Genomic DNA, 19459 nt, shown 5'->3' on the forward strand with positions numbered 1-19459 from the left:
TGTTGTAATTTTCTATTTCAAACAATAGAGAAAAGAACTGGCAAATCTTAGAAAATAAAATATGTGACCTAGAAAGTAACAGAAATGTAAATTGGCCATAGACTTCTACCATGCCAAATACCAGAAAGCCATTTAACAGTCATACCGTTTTTTGAGAATAATGTGTTATAATTTAAGATATCTATGTCTATACCTATATTTAGTAGAATTGCCAAAAAATATATTCTCAGGTGTGGGCAAGTTCAAAATTTCATCATTAATATGATTTTCTAAAAAACAAGACCAAAAAACTTGAAGCACATTCCAGAACAGTGATCTTTCAAGGGTGGGAGTAGATTCCTAGGTCTCCCATTAAGTGAACTATGGATCTGCGACTTAGATTTAACAAAGCCCATCTTTACAAAATAGACAAGTAGTTTCAAAAGAGTTTTTAAAAGTGGGAGATGAAATATAGTGCTAATTATGCAAAGTCAAGTAAATATGAAAATGACTGACACTTCTTTTCCGAAGAGAAAAGAAGTTCCTAGTAGAAGGGCTTCCTACGTCACTTTCATGAACTAAAAACCAATGCTAATCAATCAGTCAGAAACAATTGAAATAACCAAAGACATCATATAGAGTTTCACTTTGAATCCATGATTATGAATGATTCCCACTCCCAGGAAAGCACAGTATTAGGACAATCAAGCCTGGAAGAGCTTCTTATTATCCTGGAATCTGGCAGCCAGGGCCATAGGCCAAAGCAGGGGTGAGGTGCCTTGTGAAAGCATCTCCTGGAATTCCATTCAACAGTTCAGACCACAGCACTGAAAACCACCTCCCCTGGAAAGTCCCAGGCTGAGTGCCACAAGTAGCAGAAAATCAAGAGTGCGGGGCTCCATCCTGATGTAGTCTCCAAGAATACCAGACCAACACTGGGCATACCCACATTTATGTAGCCGGTGTGAAAGTCTGCCCTGACAGATAGTTGTAAACAGAAGCAAAACCCATAACCCAATGGCTTTAACAAATCCAGAGAAGAAATAATATAGAATGAAGTATCTTTAGGATACATAAAAAGTACTAAAAATTCATATCTACTCCTGTTTCTTGGCTTGTGAGATGAGTAAAAGATTCTATCAACACCCTGGCAGACATAAAGGAAACCTAGAACACACCCACTGTGTTTATGGAGAACACCCAGCTGACATCCACCTCTCTTTATTCAAAAACAACCAAACAGAAAAATATATATATATCAACAAAAAGATTTCAGCATTCAAGAATGCAGAGAATACCACACTCAAAATGCAGAGAAAGGACTTTTTCTTAAAAAATATTTTATTTATTTATTTGACAGAGAGACAGAGATCACAAGTAGGCAGAGAGGCAGGCAGAGAGAGAGGGGGAAGCAGGCTCCCTGCTGAGCAGAGAGCCCGATATGGGGCTAGATCCCAGGACCCTGAGATGGTGACCTGAACTGAAGGCAGAGGCTTTAACCCACTGAGCCACCCAGGTACCCAGGACTCACTTTCGAAAATAAAATGTACTAATGGCAACAAATGTAATAATGGTAAATTTTAGGGAACATCTACTTTGTGTTCAATAAAATTCAAGAAAACGTGGATCTGTGAAACAAAGGTGAAAGCTGAAATCATAATATAATAAAAAGCAAATCTAAAAAAAAAAGCAAATCTACTGAGACAAGAAAAGAAATTACAAAGAAACAAAATATGACAATAGAAAGACTACATGAACTATAAAAAAAAAAAAAAGTAAATGGTGACCAACTTTTTAGACACCAAGCTCCTATTTGGACTGGCACCCACCAGGTACAATCCATACCTGTCCCTGCCCACATAGCTGCTGGCATTATGCTTTATGCAGCTGTCACACAAGCCCTAGAAGGTTCCAGATGTCCTATTGTCAAGTATTGTTGGGCTCCAAGAGAGCATTCAGGTGGGTGTTCCTCCATTGGTCCCTCAGTCCACCCTCTCCTCTTTATCACTCCTGGAACATGATGCCCCATCCTTCCCCACCTACCACCTACCTCTTGGTGAAATTGCTGCTTCGTGAATGAAAAAGTTTCAAATGGGCCCTTTCTCCACTGACACCAACTAGATTCAAAAATTTTGAAAATTCTGGGGCGCCTGGGTGGCTCAGTGGGTTAAGCCTCTGCCTTCAGCTCAGGTCATGATCCCAGGGTCCTGGGATCGAGCCCCGCATCGGGCTCTCTGCTCCGCAGGGAGCCTGCCTCCACCTCTCTCTCTCTACCTGCCTCTCTGCCTACTTGTGATCTCTGTCTGTCAAATAAATAAATAAAATCTTTAAAAAAAATTTTTTTTTAAATTCCTGAAGTTTCTGGGAATAAGGGGGCATCCTCCCCTATTTTCCATCACAGTTTAGGTTTTCCCTAGATCTGAATCCATCTTAAGAAGGATTGCCTGAAAATAACCATCTTATAAAGTATCTCATAGCCATGTTACAAAGTATTTTTGTTAACCCTGGAGAACACTAGCTAAGGCAGGAAGGCTCCGATGCCTTCCTTTGTTCTCCTCCTGAAATCCGTCTGGATGTTTTTTCATGTGGGTTCATTTCACCTAAAAGCCTATGTCCCCAAGGACAGATCCCATGGTAAGCTATATGCCATATAACTAGCTATTTAATACTATTCATAAATAATTCTGGTTCAGGCATCTAAAGCAAGAGAGGGAGGGAGAAAGTTGAAGGAGGGGAAAAGGAAATATACAACAATAACAATAATAAAGTTCCTCTTGTAAGTGAATGTTCATAGTTTCCAGCACTCCATCCATTTCTGTCACCATGGCTGCCAGATAATAGTTCCAATATAGAAGTGCAACACCATTTTAGGAATAGCTTATGCTTTCAAACTTTGGCAACACGCCTTTCTGTTAGGATAGCATGTAATTTTGTTGTGGCTGAGCCATGGCAGCCTTACGTGAGTCCTCCATTTCTCCACAGACACTGTTTTCTACAGGCTTCCTGGCTACAAGACATATGATGAAATGCTGTGCTTCTTCAGTCTTCTGTGCCCTCAAGCCCAGGGCAAGTCCCAGATGCTGAGTTACCTTGAGACTATGCAATTATCTGAAATGCATAAAAGCGTCACAAGAGAGGAACTAAGGAAGGAAAGGCTGAACACTGTATTTTGGAATTTGAAAAGGCTGTTGGAATAGAAAAGAGAACGTCTTCTTTTTTTTTGCACAAAGATAATTTCTAGGACCAAGGGAGTTGATTTTATTATGAAATAACTTTTTCCTTTTTTTTTTTTTAATATTTTATTTATTTATTTGACAAAGAGAGAGAGAGTGAGAGCAGGGACACAAGCAGAAGGAGTGGGAGAGGGAGAAGCAGGCTTCCCGCGGAGCAGGGAGCCCAATGCGGGGCTCAATCCCAGGACACTGGAATCATGACCCAAGCCAAAGGCAGACATCCAATGACTGAGCCACCCAGGTGCCTCAAGTTTTTCTTTTTTTAAGTAGATTCCATAGCATAGCCAGCGTGGAGCCCAGAGCAGGGCTTGATCTCATGACCCTGAGATGGAGACCTGAGCTGAGATCAAGAGCTAGATGCTTAACCAGACTGAGCCAACTGGACACCCCAGGATAACTTTATGACTCAACTTCATAACCCAGAAAATTGCCCTACAATGAACTAGGCACTATTCCCCACCCTAGTAAGGTCCTGAAAACCCTACAATACTATACCTTGAAAGCATACACATGCGCTGAGCTTTACACACTACAATGAAATAATCAGAAAGGCCTATGGAGCAAAAATAAATTGGAATAAAAAGCCAGGAAACATGTTTTCTTGTATCTGTCCTTTCTGCCCAAGGTCATTCCCTCTGAGAATGGTGAGTAACTCCTAAAATGCCTGGGTGGCCAACGACAGGCTTTGTTTAGTTTGAAAGAACATAAAAGGGCACTGGATCTTTTAAAACACTTCCCGTACATGTCTCAGTGAATCATGAGTCCTACAAATTCTTTTGAATAAAAACCTCAATTCTTCAGCTTATCACATCCGTGTATTTGTAAGGCAAAGGTGTCTCTTGTGTACTTTTCACACACCTGTTTCCTCCATGTCACTCCCATCCCTCTGTCACTTACCTAAATGCCATAAAAAGAAAATTAAAACAATTCCTCCAAATGGGATACTCTAAGTGACTTTCAGGTGTATGCTTTAATGACATCTGAGTGTTTTTCTGGTCATTTGTTTGTTTTTATAATTAATTAAGATGGCTGCCCTTGAAACACTCATTCAATATTTGCTGTGTGCTTTCTAGGTGCAGGCACTGTGACAGTCTCTAACTATCCAGAAAGAGAAAATGCAGTGCCTTCCCTTAATGAGGGAAGATGAAGGCTCATCGGCCCCTACCTCGAGGTATAGCAAAGCATGATGACAGAGGTGGTGAGGGTGCTAAGAAAGCATATACAAAACACAAGGCCCTCCCTTGAGGACGTGATGTCAGAGCCACTGGAGGCCACGCAGGCCAGGCAAGCAAGATGGGATTTAAAAAAAAAAAAAAAAAAATGGCAAACTCTGGACTGAGAGAACAGCCAGAAGACTGTGATCCATGCAGGGAATTCCATGGGTAGCTGGAGCTTAAGGATATGTGAAGAGATAAGACATTAGAAGAAGGCAGAAAGAAACTAGACCCTGGTGGGCTTATCATGCCAAGCTGAAGAAATTTAATTTTCTCCTGGAGATATTGGAGATCCCCTGGAGAAATTTTAAATCGCGTGGGGGAATGGTATGATAAGATCTGCATTTTAAAAGATCGATCTAGCCGAGTAGAGGAGAGCTGGTCCTTAACAAATGGGAAAATTCTATACATTTTTGTTATAATGAGGTTTGTCTTGTAGCCTGAACAGTGCAGTACAAATATCGTCTCCCATGTGATAGCCTCATGGTAAGATGCTACAAGAGTTTGGTGGTAGTATGGATTACTGCTTTTCATAGTTTCTGAAAAAGGACTTACTTTAGGCATGTGGCTTCCTGATTTAGTTACCTCCAAACCAAAAGCAAGAACACCATCAAAGTGATGACTGGCAAAAATAGATAGATATGTAACTTTTACCTTTTGCTAATCTCATAAATAAAAGACAATTTTGTTTTTATGGTTCCTAATAATACATGCTTAGGCAGACATTCAAATAGATTTAAATAGGTAATTGGGCTCTAATTACCCTTTCACATAAGAAATAAACCAGGTGTCTAAGTGCATATCTATATTTTAACATACTTCTCTGTATAAGTCATTAACGAGTTAAAAAAAAATAAGGTTATAGACTTTAAATAGCATCACTAAGAAAACTGACCTAATTAAACACATACTGAACACTACACCCAGTTGCAGAATACAATACTCTCTTCAAGTGTATAAGTAACAGTTATCAAAACTGACCATAGGCTGGATCATAGCAAAAATCTCAACAAATTCCAAACAACTGACATCAGACAGTGTTCTTTAACAACAGTGGAAGTCAGGCTGCAATCAATAACAGAAGTCATTTAAAATATTCTAAATGTTTGGGGGTGCCTGGGTGGCTCCAGGTAAACTTGGTTAAGTCTACCTTCAGCTGAGTTCATGATCTCAGGATCCTAGGATCAAGTCCCACCTGCTTCTTCCTCTGCCCCTTCCTTTTCCCTCCCCCGAACCCACTCATGCTCTCTCTTGCTCTCTCTCAAATAAATAAAATCTTAGAAAGAAAGAAAGGAAGAAAATATTCTAAATGTTTGAAAATTTGGGAATATACTTCTAAATAATCATGGGTCAGAGACTAAATGAGAAAATAATTCTAAATATTAATGAAAAATCATACATCAAAACTTGCAGCATACAAGTAAAGCAGTGCTAAGAGGGAATATATAGACTTAACTAAATATATTAGAAAAGGAAAAAAATCTGAAAATAAGTGATTTCATTATCCATCTGAAGAAATTAGGAAAAGAATAAATTAATCCATCTCAAGAAACAGAAAAAGAACAAGTTAATTAAAAAAATGATAGGGCGCCTGGGTGGCTCAGTTGGTTGGACAACTGCCTTCGGCTCAGGTCATGATCCTGGAGTTCCGGGATCGGGTCCTGCATTGGGCTCCCTGCTTGACAAGGAGTCTGCTTCTCCCACTGACATTTCTCTACTTATGCTCTCTCTCTCTCTCATTCTCTCTCTTTCAAATAAATAAATAAAATCTTTTTAAAAAATGAAAGCAAAAAATAAACACAGTAAATAAAACTTCATTAAGTAGAAAACAAACTTATACCTAGAAAATCAACAAAGTCAAAATAACAACAACAACAACAAAAATCGGGGCACCAGGGTGGCTTAGTCCTTTAGATGTCTGCCTTCAGCTCAGGTCATGATCTCAGGGTCCCAGGATCAAGCCTGTATCAGGCTCCCTGCTCATCAGGGAGTCTCTTTCTCCTTCTTCTCTGTGCCTCCTCTCTTCTTGTATGCTCTCTCCCTCTCTCAAATAAATAAATAAATAAAATCTTAAAAAAAAATCAGTGAAGCCAAAAGCTAGGTAACTAAAGAAAGTTTAATTGAATATTCAATAATTCAAATAATTGAAAAGTTTAATGAAATGGATAACTCAAACAAGACTGATCAAGTCCAAAAAAAAAAAAAAGCACAAATAACAAGGATAAAAAAGAGACTATTACTACATATCCTACAGACATTTTAAAAAGTACGAAAAAATATAAATACTTTTGTGCAGATACATTTAAAAATTTATGATGAAACTTTAAAAACCATGAAAATTTTTCAAAACAGACATAAGAAAAAGGACACCATAAAAAGACTTCTATTTCTATTGAAGAAACTGAATACACAGTTTAATATTTTACTATCAGGAAAACTACAGTGCTAAATCACTTTATCCATGAATTCATCTAAATCATTCAAAGAGGAAGTAACACAATTTTCCAGAGAAAAACAAAAAAGGAAACATTTTCCAGCTCATACTTTTGCTTCCAAAACCAAAAGAGAATGTTATAAGAAAAGAATTACAGACCAGTCTCTCATAAACATAGATGCAAAAATCCTAAACAAAATTTTAGTAAATTAAATCCAGAGATAAATAAAATGGAAAGTAAACACCAAGCACACTTTGCAAGAATGCAAGCTTGTTTTAATATTTTAAATCAATGAATAAATATTATTCATTATTTTAAAAGGAATGAAAGGGAAAAAAATCACTTGATACAATCTTCAAAACAGATTAAGAAAAAGTATTTGAGGAAACACCTATTCACGATAGATATCTTCCCAAAGAAGGTGAAAAAGTAGATTTTCTACATCTGATACCAGGTCTTTAAAACCAAAATACTACAACAAACATGATAATACATAATACAAAATACAGTAACTTTTCCTGTTGAGCTAGCTAACTAACCATGGGGACATCTATTACCACTACTTCCCTTCAAGCCTGCATGGGAAGTTCTCACCAGCTCAAGAAAGAAAAGAGAAGAAATAAAATGTATACAGCCTGCAAAGGAAAAAATAAAATTATTAATGCAGATGAAATCATACATAGACAGGATATCTAAAATAATTTACAAAGGAAGTATTGTGATTAAAAGATGAATTTAGCAAAGTCACTGAATAAATAGCAATAAACAATTGGAAAAGGGTACTACTACAAAAAATCATAATAAAAAGTATACAGAAATAAACCTTATAAAAGACAAAAAAACTCTATAGAGAAAAACTATAAAATATTTTTAAGAGATATATAAATGGCCTAAATAAATTAAAGAATAATCCATGTTCATGAAATTTAAACCTCAGTATTTAAGAAATATGAATTCTGTCTAAATTCATCTATAGACACAAACTAATCCCAAATAAATTCTCCGCAGGTCATTTGGTGGAAACCGACAGGCTAATTCTAAAATTTATTTGGAAATGCAACCAAATATACCCAATATGGTTTTAAATAAAAAGGAACAAAGCTGAAGAATGTATACTCCCAAATACCAAGTCTTTTTTTTTTTTTTAAAGATTTTATTTATTTATTTGACAGAGGGAAATCACAAGTAAGCAGAGAGGCAGGCAGAGAGAGAGGAGGAAGCAGGCTCCCTGCTGAGCAGAAAGCCCGATGTGGGGCTCGAACCCAGGACCTGGGATCATGACCTGAGCCGAAGGCAGCGGCTTAACCCACTGAGCCACCCAGGCGCCCCCCAAATACCAAGTCTTATAAAGTTTTCAATTCTGGGCCTGTGTCCCTCTACCACTGCGCTATTCCAGTCTTCTCCTCTCAACATTCAGCTGGTTATGTATAAGGATGTGCACCTGTCCTTTTATATTAATATACGCACAATATAAGCAGGCAAGGGAACCTGCACAAGAATAATTAAAACAGCTAAACATGAACTGCTTTTGAATTATCCTGTTCTCCATGTGACTGTTCCAGTCCATCAGCATGGCCCATTCTTTGGATGCCTACTCAAAGATATTGCTATATACTCTCTTGGTTACTGTGGATGATGAATATTTACATTCCTTTTGTTTTCATGAAGCTACACCATAAAACATACCTGCACAGTCAGCCTTTTTCTGCTTTCTGCTCTACAGAGTATATCTCCTTTCAGGATGCATGTTTGTGGGTGAGAGAGGGAGTGAGCATGTGTGCACACGCATGCCAGCTCACTAACAACACTAGACAGAAAACGCTGTTCAGGTCAAGAGAAGGTTTCTATTTTGATGGTCTTTCGGGAAATATTATGACCCAAGGTTAAAGCTTCAGTTCATTTTGAGTTTCCAATATTGACTGTCCTCCTGCAGGAGTTCTTGTAGTAATGTAATGCAGTGCTTGAGAAAGGGGCCCCCTGTAGTCATTCTTGAACTTCTAGAGAAATATTTCCTCAAAACCAGTTTATCCCTTAACTTGTTATAACTGTCACTCAACTCACACATACTGTTAAAAGGAGACAGCACACACACACACACACAAAAAAGTGCAAGACGCACAATTAGGCTAAGAAAATCTTTATTCCTGAAAGAAAACACTGCCTCTCTAAAGTTATGACTCTTCTCGGGCAGAACTTATGAGGAAAGGATGCTAGTAAGAACCCACTTTATTGGCCCACTTTCTTCAGGAAGAAGAAATACAAAGAATGAAGAAGAAAACCCAGAGCATCATTCAGAATCCACCACAGGCCATGCTGGGGACTGTGCAGGGGGAAGAGGAAATCCTGCCAGGCTGCCAATAGGTAAGTTCTAGAAGTCATTTTTCATTTGCAGCTATTCATGTGCAAAGAATCGCCATCACTTCTGTCTGTGGATAAACATGCCACTTCAAAAACATCTGTTTCGGTAGACCAAAGGAATGAGAAGAACTAAAAACATCTTTGAATGGTGGTAATGAGAAAAGGGAAATGAGCAAACATCAGAGGAAAGTCTGTGGAAGATTTAGGCAGGTTGAAACCACACACAAACATGCTTTTCTACATCTTGAGAGTCAACCCAGCCCCATGGCTCCCTCGTTTTCCTTCCTTGAACTTGGCTCCTTATTCAGTCTGAATTGCATTGCATTGGTATGATTATCCAGAGAAGCTAAAGCTCACTCACCCAGCAAAATCACAGAAATTCTACCACACTAGAAACATAGTATATTTTAATAAGATAAACGCAGGATTACCTTTTCCCCCCACTTTTGGTTTTATAACAGAAATAAATAAAATGAATTCATGGATAAAAACCTACAAAGGATGGCTAACAAGATGCTGAGTTAGCCCAGCTCCCTTCCTTAAGATTAATTCCAGAACTATAGAAATAAAATAAAATAAAATAAAACACACACAGACAAAAGAAATAAAAAAACAACCCCCCCAAAAACCTTGAGACACTCCCAAGGTGAATCAAGGGTGCTTTGTGTGAGGACAGTGCAGTGCATGTCCTTGGGCTAGGACAGGAGGCAGCCCTACCAGGCCCGGGAGGAAATGGTAGGAAAGGAAGTGTTACCATCTGCAATTGTTCCCTCCCTTCCACTGCCTCCAAATCCACAGTGGCCACCCCCATACATCTGGTGACTCACAGCTCTAAAGGTCAAGAGATTCAGGAAGTTCAATCAGGGTTGTTTGTCCCAACCTCATGGCTCCATCAAGCTCGACATAGGTTCCAAGATGGCCACAGAAGGAAAGAGAATGTGGAAGGATACAGGTGGGAGGGTTTTTTGAATCAGGCTAGAATTGAAATTCATCACCACTGGTCACTTCCCATTGTCCAGAAACCAATCGCATGGCCATGCCTTTCTGGGAGAAAAGCTAAAGGATGTAGTCTGGCTGTGTGGGGGGTGAGGGAGCTGGTTTGCCGGAGAGCCAGCCAACCTCGGCCACAGCTGGAACACAGAATCCTGTCGCCTCCACTTGTTTTCCTTTTAACTCTTTTCTTTCTACCTTGTTGAGAGGATCAAATGGGATATTGTATATGAAATAACTTTATAATATACTGTAATATAATATACTGTATATGAAATAACTTTATAATCCTACTAAACTGAGAAACATAATCATGCTGATTATGAGATAACTTCCCGACCTTTGATAAAAGTGAGATCGTTCTCAAGGAAATTACCCTGAGTGAAAAAAGGCAATCCCAAAGGTTACATACTAAAGGATTCCATTTGTATCGCGTTCTTGAAATGACAGGATTGTGAAATGAAGAACAGATTAGTGGTTGCAGGAGTGGGAGGGGCGGAGAGTGGGACAAAGATGGGAACATAAAAGGAGCCTGTGGTGAGGGCACTATCCTAGATCCTGAGTGTGGTAAAAATGCATAGACCTACATGGGTAATAAAGTTTCATAGAACTAAACAGATGTGCATACACAAATACAATAAAAATGGGGGATCGAGGAAGATAAGCAGATTGTGCTCATGTCGATATCCTGGTTGTACTACAGTTTTACAAAATGTTCCCACTGGGGATCTTCGTAAAAAAGTATGTGGGAAATCTCCCCCTATTATTTCTTGTAATAATCTGCATCTATCTCAACAGAAAAAAGTTTAATTTAGAAAAAGGGACACAGGGGCGCCTGGGTGGCTCAGTAGGTTAAAGCCTCTGCCCTCAGCTCAGGTCATGATCCCAGCGTCCTGGGATCAAGCCCCTCATTGGGCTCTCTACTCAGCGGGGAGCCTGCTTCCTCCTCTCTCTTTCTGCCTGCCTCTCTGTCTACTTGTGATCTCTGTCTGTCAAATAATTAAATAAAATCTTAAAAAAAGAAAAGAAAAGAAAAGAAAAAGGGACACAGCCCTGCAGTGTAATGGAATACTGGTGGTAACAGGCTGGACTTAGGTTGTCCTTACCCTGGCTGGTTTTATAGGGTCTCTCTGTTCATGCGGTGGGTTTACTATCTACCTCCCGGATCCTTCTGCTTGGTTTCAGCAGAGGAAGGGAGAAATGTTCACGGATGGGCTGTTAACTGTCTGATGGCCTTGGAGAGGATCCAACAAGGGCTTACAACCAGTGGTGTTCAGAGCATGGTAAGAACCAGAGAATGACTCAAAGCAATTTCATGCTGGAGATTCTCAGAATCAGCTGAAGAAACAGAGATGCTAGCGGATGGTCGGCACACTAACAAGACGAGGGAAGAAAAGAACTCCAGTGACTTGCCTAAATGGTCCCAGGTTCCACCTTTCCTGGCCATGATCCCTACAGAGTTCTGAGGTATGAGGCACCTTCTCTCCTTGCATTTCTGCTCTCCCTCTCCAGTTCATCTTCAGAAGTCTGTCTCATTTTGAGGCTGATTTCACTAAGGCAGGCTGACCAGGAGGGTCTGTGAAGAAGGAAATTCAGAGCTAGGCATGAGGCTGATGGAGTGAGGGTAAGTAGGCAGGAGTGTAAAAGAACCTGTCACAGCGACTGTGTTGTACTGTATAGTCATTTCCAATCAAACAGGAAACCAATTTGCATATTATTAACATTTGAAGTTTGTTTTCCACATAATTACCACTCAATTTCCTGCCAACTGTAAATCATTCTGTAATAGCTCTGGGGTGGGGGGTAGGTAGGGATCTGGACCTGTGGTGCATTATCATTCATTGTCTGTCTGCTCCAGCACATTCTAATAACTGAATGTGTCAAAAGCCACAAGATTCTCCATTCTTTTGCTATATTTTAATACCAAAAAAAAAAAAAAAAGAGTTGAGAAGACTTTTTATTCAGGCATTATCATCTCCCTCACCAGCATTAGCTCCCTGGCTTTGTACTTGAGGGCTGGGATTTGTTCTGCTTTCTCTTCTATTGGAATCATGTCCCACCCTCTCTATGGCTGGAAACACAAACTTGCTATAGCGCAGGTAGCTAAATAAGGTAAATGCTAAGACAGGATCCAACTCCCATAACTATTTAGGAACACAGCTCATCCTCTGTTAGCTATTTTCTGTCCGAATTTACAGGGACAGTTGATTTACAAGGAATTAGCAGCAATCAAAGCAAATACTGATGGATCAATAGGGATATTACTTACCCTGCAAGTAAACCTTACCTTACCCCAAGTAAACTATTCCTCAGGGTTCATGGGGGTGATTTTTATGGTTTAAAAATACTTTCGTGTGCTTTGGACTTCTCCCCTCATGAGCAGTGTGAGCCCCTATGGCACAAGGACTTCTTCATGTCACATTCTGAAAACCTTCTAAAACTCAGTACGTACTCTGTAAGACTTTTTTAATGACACTTGAACTTCTGTGGTGTTGTAATATGTTTTATTATTGAATGTGAAAAGAACTTTTTTCAGAAAAGCTTTGTTGAGCTCCATGCTCTTGCTTAGGACTAAAATGCGGAGGAAACAGTCCCATTTGATGATTCTCTGTCAAAGGAAACAGAGACGCTAAGGGAATCACAAAACGTTCAACACTCCATCCTGACTTTGGAAGAGTATGTGAGATCTGTCAAGTCTCGAGGAAGTGGTGGTGAGGTCACACCTATGCTATCGAGGGTTTCTGGAGAAGAGAAGTTTTTTCTTTCAAGGAACTGCAAACCCACACAACTGGGGCTTGGGGATATCCCTGACCTGGTAGAGCAGCTGAGGGGACACCTGCTCTGTCCACAGGACCGAAGGCCAGCCAGACCTGATGACAGGTGTCCCTGTGGAACCAGAGAAGTGGCTGGGCTTGGCCCCAGCGCTAGTGTGAACTAAGAACAACAAAAGCATCTCTGCTATAGTTGGGGACAGCTCTTTGAAATGGAGAGTCACCCTCATATGGCTCAGGGAACAGCCACTTCTGTGTGTGCTTTGGTTCTGGGCTATTTACCATCACTTGCTACGGACCAGGTGTGGATTCCTTCTCACCCTTTTCTCCTAGCCTTTGCATTCTTACATTTCCCTCCACAAAGACACCATCAGACCAGAGCTGGAAAGGTAAAACCTGTGGCCCAAGTGACTTACTGCTTTAGACCTCCCTTCCCTAAAACCCTAGTTCCCCTTCGTGCAGGGAAATCTACTGCCTGGATTCACAAAAAAGATCATCACAAAAAAGACAATGTTGTGTTTTCATCTTCCCCCTTTCCAATTCCACCAACTGCTGCCAATGGCCATTCTCACTGTGACAGGTCCCCAGGAAGTCATTCTCACCGTGACAGGTCCCCAGGAAGTGGTGGAAAGAGCCTAGGACAAGCAACGTATGCTTGGCCAAAATCTTGAGGTGAGTGGCTGTTGGATAGGTCAGGGGGACACTGTCATTTAGCCTTCTGTGGACTTGGCAAGGGAATGACTCCTTGCAGTGACACCCAGGCCATTCTCACACCAACCCAGCACATCAGAGTACAAGCAGCTCCTGGATGACAGTTAGAGCAAGACAGTTAGAGGGAGACACCCAGGAGTCTCCCTTGGCTCCTGGGTGGGAAGAAGGGAGGTGTGAGAGGTCCCCTGTGCCCTGCATAAGGACACGGGACAGCTGACAAAGCTGACTGGTGGGACTACCAAGAGTGTTGCTGTGGGTGAGGGCTATAGGAACCAAGTGGGAATTACAGCCAGGCCTCAACGAGATCGCAGCATCCCAGGAGCAGAGCAGGGCTGAAATGCTGGGGAGAAATACAGACCTTAGCTAGAGATTTGCAGTGACCAAGTGGACAAGAGAGAGAAGAGGAGCCAGAGAATAAGGCAAGACCATAAGGCCCATGCTGTCCTGGAGAGTGACAGGAAAAGAAATATGGAAATCTGTAAGTCTAAGTATTTAGATATTTTCAAACAGGAGTCACCTAAAAGGACCATCTAAATTATTAGATTGGGTGGAGTTTCATAAATTGTATTATAGGTTCTCTCTCTCTCACAGACACACACATACACACACACACACACACACACACACACACACACAGGTATACCCCATTACAGACCCAGACCCAGCAGAGTAGAAAGCTTATGAAGAAGATCAGATCATACACAGGAAGTACAGAAGCCACAGTTTCTTTGCCCATCTTGAGGATGCTGTGAGAAATCCTCTGCCTTCTATCCACTGCCCGTCTACACTCACTGTGCTGAGCAACTCCTCAGAGGCAGGCGCGGCATGTGAGAAACAGGTGTAGCACCATGCCCACTCCCAAGGCACTCACACCTGGCATGGGAGCTCAGTGCAAAACCACCATAATCTTCTTTGGCAAATCCTGGGCCAGAGCTATAACCAAATATTGCTGGAGCACACACAGAGGGAATTTATTCCTAGTAGAGGTCAGACAAGGCTCCACAGGTATAGACATGCAAGCGAGATTGGACAGCTCAATGTAACAAGTATTTCATGTGTCCTGATATATTCCTGCAGCTGTGCTGGGCCCATGCATCTTGAGGGTACAGTCTGGTAGGGGAAGCAGCACCAAGAGATAAATTCTACAGAATACGTGAAGTCTTAAAATAGATTGCTTTGGGCATTAAAGAAAAATTATAAGGTCTGAACTTGTTGATTTCAATTTCTAAAGAACACCAAGAAACCCAAAGTTGAAAGCAATCAGTGGCAAAGTTCACGGGACCCTCCATCTCCTACTTAGGAAAAGAGAGCCCTTTAAAATAGGTATTCTGAGAAGGGGGAGGGGAGAAATATGAAATAATTTCCAAGTGATTTCCTGAATTTCTTCCCTTCATATTTGGGAATGTAATGCCTTTGGTCCCACTTGAAAAGGCAGTAACCATGAGTCCAGTATACTATTTATGTCTCCCTAGGCCATCAATAGGGCAATTGCCAGCCAACAGCCTTGCTCCCTTTCCAGAGAAGGCAGAAGAACAATAAAGGAAGGAGGCAGGTCGGTAGTGTCCACTTTAGACAATGTCCTATGGGTAGTAGCGGACACTGTCTCAAACAGATGAAGGCACAGGGAAGAAAACATTAGGAAGACCTTTTCTGAAAGTTTCTTCTACTCCAAAATGTGGTCTGTAAGAGGGGAAGGGATCCCAAAAGGACAGAACACGAGTCAAACAGGGCAGTTCTTGTTATTTTCATTTTTCTATCCTACCTGAATCTCAGGAGTAGAGGGCAGATGTGGGACAAGACCACCCCCTACTTTGGAGAGTGACTCTCTGGTGGTCATTTCAAACAGGTCATGAATATTTAGCCCTAGGGCAAAGCTCTGGGGTCCTTTCACAGGGATGAATGCAAAGGCAGAAAGACATTACATACCTATTAGTGTTTCCCTCCAAAGGGGAGGTGCCCAAGACAAGATCAGATGTCCAGATGCTAGAGGAGCGGGTGTCTGGGCACCAATGCTGAGGCTTCTGCAGAGAGCTGGGAGATGTCCGCTCCCAGACCACAGTGGGGAGGGGGAGTAGGACCCACACAGAGAATGGACACAAGTGGGGAAGGCCGGGGAAGATGGATCACCCAACTACTTGATTTTATTACCAGAATGGTTCCTTATTCTTAGAGACTTCTTACTGGCCCTTGTGATCCACGTGGTAAGGATTCGTTCTTACTGATGTCTAAGAATGAGAGCAGCTAACTCACCTTCATTGAACATACTGTCCAGAACATACTGTCCTTCACATTTTTGTGATCTATTTGCCACGACGGCAGTGAGTCAACAGGCAGTGACAATGAGATAAGCAGGAAAGAAAGTGTTTTGAAGAAGTAATAGCAGTAGTACTACTATTACAGGAATGAAGCTGATCATTGTATTGGCATTATTCTAAAACTTATGTTAGTGCAATGATTCCCAAAGCCAACACTGAATTTGAATTGCCTGGGTGCTTTTAAAAATACAGAAACCCAGGGCAGATTTTAGACCAAAGTATGAAATGAACAAAATCATGCTGATAATTCTGACCTTGTAGGGTGGTGGTAACACTTTCAGACAAATACTCTGATTAATTAAATGGCGTTGTGTGGTTCGAATCATCTTGACTGGGATTTCTAAGTGGTGTTCCACAGAACACTTGGCCCACGGGATGATACCAGACATTGTCACAAAGAGACTTCTGGATGGAAATGTTGTGAAAATCCAGGTTAGACAGTTAGGCAAACTTCGGTGTTTGTCTTCTTAGATCTTCTACCGTGGATGCAACACTCACTCAGACTCTCTGAGGTAAGACTACTGTGAAAGGTATTTCCCCCCCAGATCTGACAAAACGATTTGTGTTTTTCTTTGAAACCCTTCAGGGCTTGAAGATTCTATCGTATGGGATTTGGGGAGCACTGCTCTGCAAAGGGATCTGGCAAACTCGGGGTGAAATGATAATTATACCACCAGACAGTTTCCCTCCTCTTCATGCACTTAAAATTTTCTATCATATAGCGAGAGAAAAAGATAAGGAGCAAAAAAGATGCAAGACTATGCATTTATGGCAGCAAAGCAGTAACCACAACATGCGACTCTCCCTGAACCAGCTTTCTATTTTAAGAACATTTCATCCACTCTTCTCTAGTATTGTGACATTATCTCTTGATTAACCAAAGATTTCATAAGTTAAATAAGAAAGGTGGTCTCCGCGGGGGGAGGGGCCGGCTCCCGGTGAGCGGCGGAGCAACGGAGCACAAAATCGGGACTTTTAAAAGTCTGTTCTGCTGAGGGACATGGCTCCAGAGGCTTAACCGGGGTGAAGCCCAGGCGGGGTCAGCGCGGCCTCAGGTCCCGCAGGGTCACAGAAAGATCGGGGGCGTCTGAGTGTCGCAGAGCTTACAGGTATTAGAATGGGGAAGCCGGCTACAGAGACAGAGCCGAGGAGTGAGCTCTCAGCTCGGGGTTACCTTGAACCGGTCGCAGGCTCGGTCAGCTCGGAGCGCGGCCGGAGGCAGGGTGATGGGAGTAATTGGGCGCTGTTCTCTAAGGGCGCACTGAGGAGTGGGGCCCTGTTGCTCTCGGCTCCTCTGGGCCGGAGACCGGGAGGCCGCCATCTACACTCCCGTCCTCCGGAACTCTACAGAAAGCGCTCAGGGAACAAAAGTCCCAAAAGCAAACCCAGCAAACCCGAGCGGATTACTCAGCCCCGCCCCGGGTAAGGGCGGTGCAACTCCGCCTGGGGCAAAGACGCTTGAGAATCACTACAACAGGCCCCTCCCCCGGAAGATCAATGAGAAACCCAGCCAGGACCAAGTTCACCTACCAAGGAGTGCAGTTTCAATACCAAGGAGAGCGGCGGAATTCCAGAGGAGGAGAAAGCAAAGCACGGAACTCATGGCTTTCTCCCCATGATTCTTTAGCCTTGCAGTTAATTTAATTTTTTTTCTTTTTCAATTTTTTTTCTCTTCTTCTGCTAAATTTTTTTAACTTTTACCGTTTTCTTTTTTAACGTTTTTAAAATAGTTTATCTAATATATATATATTTTTTTCCTTTTTATATTTTTTCTTTATCAGCTTTCTTTTTTTAATAGTTTCTTTTTTTTTTTCTTTCTGAACCCCTTTTTATCCCCTTTCTCCCCCCTCATGATTTGGGATCTCTTCTGATTTGGCTAAAGCATATTTTCCTGGGGTTGTTGCCACCCTTTTAGTATTTTACTTGCTCCTTCATATACTCTTATCTGGACAAAATGACAAGGCGGAAAAATTCACAACAAAAAAAAGAACAAGAAGCAGTACCAAAGGCTAGGGACCTAATCAATACAGACATTGGTAATATGTCAGATCCAGAGTTCAGAATGACGATTCTCAAGGTTCTAGCCGGGCTTGAAAAAGGCATGGAAGATATTAAAGCAACCCTCTCGGGAGATATAAAAGCCCTTTCTGGAGAAATAAAAGAACTAAAATCTAAGCAAGTTGAAATCAAAAAAGCTATTAATGAGGTGCAATCAAAAATGGAGGCTCTCACTGCTAGGATAAATGAGGCAGAAGAAAGAATTAGCGATATAGAAGACCAAGTGACAGAGAATAAAGAAGCTGAGCAAAAGAGGGACAAACAGCTACTGGACCACGAGGGGAGAATTCGAGAGATAAGTGACACCATAAGACGAAACAACATTAGAATAATTGGGATTCCAGAAGAAGAGGAAACAGAGAGGGGAGCAGAAGGTATGTTGGAGAGAATTATTGGAGAGAATTTCCCCAATATGGCAAAGGGAACAAGCATCAAAATCCAGGAGGTTCAGAGAACCCCCCTCAAAATCAATAAGAATAGGTCCACACCCCGTCACCTCATAGTAAAATTTACAAGTCTTAGTGACAAAGAAAAGATCCTGAAAGCAGCCCGGGAAAAGAAGTCTGTAACGTACAATGGTAAAAATATTTGATTGGCAGCAGACTTATCCACAGAGACCTGGCAGGCCAGAAAGAGCTGGCATGATATATTCAGAGTACTAAATGAGAAAAACATGCAGCCAAGAATACTATATCCAGCTAGGCTATCATTGAAAATAGAAGGAGAGATTAAAAGCTTCCAGGACAAACAAAAACTGAAAGAATTTGCAAATACCAAACCAGCTCTACAGGAAATATTGAAAGGGGTCCTCTAAGCAAAGAGAGACCCTCAAAGTAGTAGATCAGAAAGAAACAGAGACAATATACAATAACAGTCACCTTACAGGCAATACAATGGCACTAAATTCATATCTCTCAATACTTACCCTGAATGTTAATGGGCTAAATGCCCAAATCAAAAGACACAGGGTATCAGAATGGATCAAAAAACAAAACCCATCTATATGTTGCCTACAAGAAACTCATCTTAAACCCGAAGACACCTCCAGGTTTAAAGTGAGGGGGTGGAAAAGAATTTACCATGCTAGTGGACATCAGAAGAAAGCAGGAGTGGCAATCCTTAGAGCAGATCAATTAGATTTTAAGCCAAAGACTATAATAAGAGATGAGGAAGGACACTATACCATACTCAAAGGAACTGTCCAACAAGAAGATCTAACAATTTTAAATATCTATGCCCCTAACGTGGGAGCAGCCAACTATATAAACCAATTAATAACAAAATCAAAGAAACACATCGACAAGAATACAATAATAGTAGGGGATTTTAACACTCCCCTCACTGAAATGGACAGATCATCCAAGCAAAAGATCAACAAGGAAATCAAGGCCTTAA

At 41.2% G+C, this 19459-nt stretch overlaps 1 protein-coding gene across 9 annotated transcripts in view; it reads right to left on the reverse strand.

The window, feature by feature from the left end:
- PDE1C (phosphodiesterase 1C) overlaps positions 1–19459 on the reverse strand; it is a 518030-nt gene that overhangs the window by 116603 nt on the left and 381968 nt on the right. Inside the window, exon 1 of one of the 9 annotated variants that reach the window (XM_047694812.1) lies at positions 7401–7448. The exons of the other annotated variants lie outside the window; for them this stretch is intronic. Coding sequence (XP_047550768.1) covers positions 7401–7411 — 11 coding nt within the window. The 5' untranslated portion in view covers positions 7412–7448. Of the gene's footprint in view, positions 1–7400; positions 7449–19459 lie in introns of those variants that run through there. 9 annotated transcript variants of the gene reach the window in all.

This window comes from Lutra lutra, chromosome 11 (genome assembly GCF_902655055.1).
Source record: "Lutra lutra chromosome 11, mLutLut1.2, whole genome shotgun sequence".
Classification (NCBI taxonomy): domain Eukaryota; kingdom Metazoa; phylum Chordata; class Mammalia; order Carnivora; family Mustelidae; genus Lutra; species Lutra lutra.